This window comes from Octopus sinensis, linkage group LG1 (assembly GCF_006345805.1).
Source record: "Octopus sinensis linkage group LG1, ASM634580v1, whole genome shotgun sequence".
Lineage (NCBI taxonomy): Eukaryota > Metazoa > Mollusca > Cephalopoda > Octopoda > Octopodidae > Octopus > Octopus sinensis.
This window is the reverse complement of record NC_042997.1, coordinates 62,450,307-62,458,300: the sequence shown is the minus strand read 5'-3', so window position 1 is coordinate 62,458,300 and position 7,994 is coordinate 62,450,307. Positions and strand designations below refer to the sequence as shown.

The following is a 7,994-nucleotide window of genomic DNA, read 5'->3' as shown; positions in this document are numbered from 1 at the left end:
ATGTGTGCTAGGAATCTTAATCCTAATTTCTAAATTTTCCCCTTCTATGAATGTTCACAGAACACCTCAGTACAACAAAGAATGTATAAAGAGACAACTTTCATCAATAAATATCTTCCACAACTCAATATGAATGCACAACATAATACAGAACACTACTAACCTTTCAATTAATACCACTAAGCCCCATACATCCCATACGCCATGAATATTACTGATCTATGTCTAACCTAATTGCACCAAATCTAGAACTACTTACCTCCCTTACACATAATCGTTTTACGCAGGGACTAGTAGACCTGACACCGTTCATTAATCGGTGTGCATTGAAAGCAATGATTAGTAAATTCACGAAACCGGTTTGCTTATGAATCTCTTTAACAATTCACAATAATAATTTTTTTTTACTTTTATTCCGACCTCAGTTCATCTAATTGTATATATCTATCGTTATTTTTCATAAAAAGCCTTTACTTTTTTTATTTCCAATGTGCATTTTCGCTTATTTTTCTTCTTATTTTTCCCTTACATTTCCACATGTAGTTTCTATTTTCTTTTTGTAACATATTTCTATTACACACACACACACACACACACACACACACACACACACACACACACACACACACACACGCACACACACACATATGCAAACACACAATCATGAACACAAACACACACACATGAACACACAGGCGCATGGATATGCAGAATACATACATACCTACAAACGTGCACGCATGCATACATGTATATATGCATACACACATACATGCATACATACATACATACAAACATACATACAAACATATGTGTATGCGCACTCACACTGACGCACACACATGCACACAAAAAACAAACAAACATTCAAACAAAAAGAATGTAATTCCGATAACGGACACAGTTAACGACTACTGAAAAGATAGCAAGTTTTAGCAAAAGTAAATGAGTGAATGAGATTGGTTAATTATTTCTCAGGGTCATTACTATTTTTCTAGTAAAGTTAAGATTTTTCATTAAACATCAAGAAAAACCAATCAAATTTAATCTAAGCATTGATGCAAGCCTGCGTGTTATCATCATCATCATTATCATTATTGTTATTATTATTATTTTTATTATTGATGATGATGATGATGATGATGATGATAATAATAATAATATCATTATTATTATTGAGTGAGAGAGCAGTGCATGCCATCAAAATGACACTGGGGTAAAATATACGAAGCCCAGTATACCCATTATAACTGCCCGTCTGATAAGCACATGCATCTCAATCATATGCGCGTGACATGGTGATCTCATATCAAGATAAAGAGAGCATGACCTTGCAGGTGGGGCCCAGTTAGAATTTTCTTCAGATCGATTAACCCATCCCCCTCAAAAGGTCCATGAACAAGGATTGTTTAAGAATGTTGAACGAACCACCCATGTTTCCAAAGGTGAATTATCCAAACCTCTAAGAATTCCTTTCAACACACGTCTATGATGCTCCCCCACTACTTCTGCTCTTGATCAGAGATGCACATGGTCAACTTGTTACGGTCAAACAACTGACAAGCCAATCTGTAATATTCAGCAAAATATTTGCTGTAGCCCATCTTTTATACCAAGACAAAACAATGTACATGATAACACTGCCAATAAGTTAAGATCAGAAGCCATGAGATCCACTGTCTGGTACTGCATCAGGGCATAGTTCATTATCATCATCATCCTCATTATTATTATTATTATTATTATTATTATTATTATTATTACTACTACTACTACTACTACTACTATTACTACTATTCATATTGCTATCATTACGTCTGCTATTTTATTTCGACAGAGCGATTTTGAAGAATATGATACAAACAAAGATCGCATAGTTACCAAGCCTGAATTTGTTCGAGCGATGTATAAGCGATATCTTCGGTAAGTCCACACATTTTGTATCTTTTCATCGTATCTCTCATTTTGGATCTTTTCCTTTTCATGGGCAGCTCGATTAATTAATTTTCTTTAATTAAACACTTTGAAACTTCGTATAGTGGTAGAATGTGTCATATAGAACATCTTTTACTCTTAGCGTTGTTGAGAAAGGTTTCTATTTTCGAAGTTTTTTTAAAGCTAAAACCAGTACAAACGCATAGACGATGTCATAAATAACAGCGACAAACGAAATATACACCGACGGAAGTTGTTGACAAAGAACAGCAGTAATTTTATTCAGCTGAATACACCTCATTGATTCGTTGAAATTACCGAAATACGACAAATTTAACACGAAATAACTTCGAAAATAGAAACTTTTCTCAACAACGCTAACAGTCAAAGATGTTCTATATGACACATTCTACCAGTATACGAAGTTTCAAAGTGTTTAGTTAAAGAAAATTAAACAATCGAGCTGCCCATGTAGAGGAAAAGATCCTTCATTTTATTTCATAACTTCTTCCATAATGATACAGCTAAACATTTGTAATGAATTGGTGTAGTTGATTACATCGTAAACATATATAACAGAAACCTTATGTTATCCAGCCTCACGAACGAAAGTAAATATATTAAAGGCTAGGTAACTTAGTTCGATGTTTGCTCGGTCATTTTCAATAATTATTTCTACTCTAGGCACAAGGCCTCGAAAATGTTTTGGAGAAGGGGCGAGTTGATTACATCGACCCCAATGTGTAACTGGAACTTATTTCATCGACCTCGAAAGGATGAAAGGCAAAGTCGACCTTTGCGGAATTTGAACTCAGAACGTTGCGGCAGACAAAATACCTATTTCTTTACTACACACAAGGGGCTAAACACAGAGAGGACAAACAAGGACAGACAAACAGATCAAGTCGGTTATATCGACCCCAGTGCGTAACTAGTAATTATTGAATCCACCCCGAAGGGATGAAAGGCAAACCGACCTCAGCGGAATTTGAACTCAGAACGTAGTGGCAGACGAAATACTGCTAAGCATTTCGCCCGGCGTGCTAACAATTCTGCCAGCTCACTACCTTCTTTTTAAAAAAATCTTTCTCGATCTGTACTTCACCAGATGTAATATATTTCTTTATTGCCCACAAGGCGCTAAACATAGAGGGGACAAACAAAGACAGACAAAGGAAATAAGTCGATTAGATCGACCCCAGTGCGTAACTGGCACTTTATTTATCGACCCCGAAAGGATGAAAGGCAAAGTAGACCACGGCAGAATTTGAACTCAGAACGTAACGGCAGACGAAGTACCGCTAAGCATTTCGCCCGGCGCGCTAACGTTTCTGCCAGCTCGCCGCCTTCAATAATAATAATAATAATCCTTTCTATTATATGCAACAATAATGATAATAATTATAATAATAATGAAGGTCTTTCCCGTGGAAGGCGACGTGTGTTCAGTTTTTGCTGAACGAGCTGCACAAATGATTTGTTTATAGTGATCACATGTACGTGCTGTTTATAGTGATCACATGTATGTGCTGTACATAAGCTCACTTCCCCCATCACATCGATATCGCCAGTGCCGGTGCACAAGTGTGTCACACGTCAGATGTCGAAATGATCTCAGAGCAACGTGAAAGGAAATGTTTTGCTCAAGAACCCAACGCACCGCTCTTTCCGGGAATCGAAACCATGACCTAGCGTTCGTGAGTGCCACTCTCACCGCTAGACTCTATATTGTTCACAACGCCCCCCCCCCCCCAAACATGGTGAATTTTATGTTGCATGCATACATAATGAACTTAAACACCTTTTCGTCTCAGTGCTAGACCGCTGATCAAGAAATGTTGCGTAACCAAGTGTGCCTTCTGAATAAGACACAATTATATCCGCTTTATGTATTGTATATCACTTTATTATTAGAGGAAATTTCAAGGCAGCGAGGTGGTAAAACCGTTTGCACGCCGCGGAAAAATACTTAGCGGCATTTCCCCCGTCTATACGTTCTGTGTTCAAATTCCGCCGAAGTCGACTTTATCTTTCGAGTGCGATAAAATAAGAACCAGTTAAACACGTACTTTGCATGAAGATCTGCATTTCCACCCATACGAATTTGTCATTCGGCTACAGATGAAACCGCGGGACTATGCACAGCAGCTTAACTTCGCACGTCAGAGGGAAGCAATTTTGGGGGTAAATGACGGCCTCATTTTTTTTAATGAATGATGAAGCTCATTTTCATCCCAATGGCATGGCGAATCAACAGAACTATCGTTACTGAGCTCTTGATAATCCGAGAGAACTGCACAAAAGATCACTGCACAGCCCAAAAGGGCCCGAATTACGACGAAAACGTATGCCTATTCAACGTGTGTGGTTTCAATAGGATGGGGAGACGGTCCACACAGCCAGAGCATCAATGGACGTTCTTCGCCCTCTCATTGGTGACCACCCCATTTCCATGTTTGCTGACATTCCTTGGCTCCTCGGTCCCTTGATTTGTCCACGAGTGATTATTTCTTGTGGGGAAACCTCAAGGCACGTATGTATGCACATAAGCCCCGTACATTGGACAATTTGAAGGAAGCTCTTCGCGTGCAATCGTCCAAATCGACAGAGCAATCTGGGAGAGAGTGGAGGCCAACATCCAAGAACGCTTTCAGAAATGTATCAATGAAAACGGACTACACATGATAGATGTTGTTTTTCATACTTAATTTTGACGAATGCTAATTCAATATAAACACATTGATGTCAATAAAATTTGTTTGCACCTTAAATTAATGATTTTGTGAACTTTTCTAAAACGTCTGTCTCTCTGCCTCACCCTTCTCTACGTAAAGATTAGTAAAAATCAACCAATAAGTATTGAGTGTCTTCCCCATGAACTCGACTAAGTGTGGATGACAGTATTCAAACGACCACCTAGTCATCAAGCTTTTCGCTAATCAACTGAGTCATGCGTTATATAAGAGCTTTTTTATATCAACTGAATTTCACCTTATAAATTAAAAAAAAATGCTTACTTTGAACGAATTATTATTTTGTTGCTTTTCTACAAATTGTATAATTTTATATTGTTACTAATGATGCTTCTTCTCTCTTCTATTTTTTTATTAAGAAATCCGGATGATATTGAGTCAGCTTTAAAGACGTTTGACACTGACAATTCTGGTTATCTCAACAAAGAAGAACTAACCGCGGCAATGAAAAAGATGTGTATGGATCACAGTAGTGAAAATATTCAAAAAATCATAACATCTGTCAGCAAAGATGATCAAATTGATTACAAAGACTTTGTGAAGGCTGCTATGAAATTGTGAAGGCTGCTATGAATTGTGAAGGATGCTATGAATTGTGAAGGCTGCTATGAAATTGTGAAGGCTACTTATTTTGAGAGATAAAATAAAAGCAATGTAAACAATTACTGCTGTTTAATTGGTTTTTCGTGAGCTATTTAAATTTAGTTTGAAACATAAATTGCTTATATACATGTATGTGTTAGATGATTTAGTTTTCTCTCAAAGATGGAAATTTTTCTCATGGGGATTAAACGAGTTTTTAGCATGGTTTAATATACGTTGAAACAAAATCTAACGTAACTATAGCTATATAAAGATTATTAAACATTTAAAGGTTTCTATAAGGCAACAAGGAGGATATTACAACTGTCACAGAGGCGCTGGAGACTGGTGTTTGCTGTCTTAGTAATTACTTAACAATCGTCATAATAAACGGAATGATGTGTGACTTAGGCTCTCTATTAATCTGGGCTACTATGATTTATTAAATTTCCAAGCACATCAAACGTGTTTGCATTGTGGACCGTACTTATTAAAATCTTTTCAGATTTGTTCTAAATATTTTCAGTAAGTAAACTAAGACGCGAGAGTTGCTGTGTGGAGAGAAGCTTGCTTGCCAACCACATGGTTCTGGATTCAGTTCCACTGCGTGGCACCTTGGCAAGTGTCTTCTACCATAGGCTCGGGCCGACCAAGGCCTTGTGAGTGGATTTGGTAGACGGAAACTGAAAATAGTCCGTCCTACACACACACATGTATATATATATAACTTCACAGACGGCCTCAACAATATCAAGAACACGACTAATAACGACAGCAGCAGCGGCGGTAACAACGATGCAATAATAACAACTACCACGATGGTAACATCGTGGACGATCACACAAATACAGAGAGATACAGGAACTGTACCAAGTTTTTGGGTTCCGGGACAGCAACAGTATAACGGGGTGAGAGGATGGGGCTGAGGGGATGGCTATATTGCTGCTAATAACAATGACATACACACACGCACATACACACACATGCACACACATAAACAGGGACGCAAACACATGCGCACGTATGGATACACGTCATAGAAGAGCAGAATGGAGTAAGTGTAGCAAAAGCATACACGAAAACGAAAAGTGTGTCATAGAAAAATGTGTCACTGATGTATGACAAAAGATTTCCGGAAAATGGATATGTGTTAAAACAAGAGCAGTAATAAACGAGTGAAGAACAAATATATAGTGCGTGTTCTTCTTTGGTAAGAAAAGAAAACCCCCATCCCGAAATACAACGATATCTGTTTCAACACACGATTTCACATCAGGAGTCTTTCAACACAAATTAATTAACGTATATATATATATATATATATATATATATATATATAGTTGGAATTTACAAAAAGCAAAAAACGAAGACAGGTATGTAAACAACAAATACATGTATTAGTTTAACGCTCGGGAATGTGAGAAAGTCTTCTACGTTTCGAGCCTACACTCTCCAACAGAAAAGAACACGAGAAATTAAACAGAGAGAATAAAAAAAAGAAAGCTTTAGTAGCTAGAGGTCAATCATGGCGATGGTCGGACAGAGGTGGTCTTACAGGAGAGCTAGGAAGAAGGGGGAATAATAAAGTAGTGGTGATCCCAAATATATATATATATATTATAATAATAAAGGTTAAAAATCATTAACGATTTTTATCAGGTGATCAGCGCGGAAATAAAAACCTCATAGGTAAATTTCACAAATGTTTTATAATTATATACATAATTTCACCACGCACTGAAAAATAGACGTCAAAAGACACTATTACCACCATAAAATCTCCGAGAATAATACAGCACATAATAGGCTAGCAAAAGAAAGAAGATGAATTAAAACTTTCGGTTATCCGCGTACAAGATCCTGTTTCCAGCTTAAAGTAAAAAATATTACCGAATGCTTTCATCAGTGACGGTATTCAATTGCGTAAATTCACGAGTATTCATGAATATGTAAGCAAGGTACGACGTCACTTAACTAATATCTATTCACACTCGTAAAAATATACTGCAAAGTCGAATTCACATCCTTCCTTTATACCAACGTGAAGTGTGTCGTTAATACAGTTTCGATGAAGGAAAGCGATAGGCAATATTTACTACTTTAAGCTGGAAACGTGATCTTGAACGCGGTTAACAGAAAGTTTTAATTAATTTTCTTTCTTTTGCTAGCCTATTACGTGGAGTATTTTTTCTCGGAGATTTTATGGTGTTAATTATGTCCCTTGACGTCCATTTTTTTAGAGCGTGGTGCGGCATATAGCAAAACCCTTGTTATAATTAAGTATATAGTTATAAAATATTACATAAATATATATATATATATATATATATATATTATATATATATATATATATATATATATATATATATATAATATATATGTATATATATATATATATATGTATATATATATATTGTATATATATATATATATAATATATATATATATAATATGTATATATATATATATATATTATATATATATATATATGTATATATATATAATATATAATATATATATGTATATATATATATATATATTATATATGTATATATATATATATATATATTATATATATATATATATAATATGTATATATATATATAATATATATATATATATATATATATATATATATATATATATATGTATGTATATGTATATATATATACACGTACATATATATTCACACACACATATGCATACTTATATATACATATAAAT

General features: G+C 35.4%; 1 protein-coding gene across 1 annotated transcript; it reads left to right on the top strand.

Annotated features, from left to right (window-relative positions):
- Window positions 1-331: 331 nt before the first annotated feature.
- LOC118762664 (calcium-dependent protein kinase 12-like) lies at window positions 332-5,364 on the top strand. Its single transcript, XM_036501608.1, has 3 exons — window positions 332-359; window positions 1,838-1,923; window positions 5,048-5,364. Exons 1-3 carry the CDS (start codon window positions 336-338, stop codon window positions 5,247-5,249), a joined length of 312 nt encoding a protein of 103 aa, XP_036357501.1. The 5' UTR covers window positions 332-335; the 3' UTR covers window positions 5,250-5,364.
- Window positions 5,365-7,994: the final 2,630 nt, after the last annotated feature.

Coding starts and splice junctions, on each gene's coding strand:
- LOC118762664 (XM_036501608.1), top strand. CDS start 336: ATGATTAGTAAATTCACGAAACCG. Junction 360..1,837: donor TTAGTAAATTCACGAAACCG/GTTTGCTTATGA, acceptor TTATTTCGACAG/AGCGATTTTGAAGAATATGA. Junction 1,924..5,047: donor ATGTATAAGCGATATCTTCG/GTAAGTCCACAC, acceptor TTTTTTATTAAG/AAATCCGGATGATATTGAGT.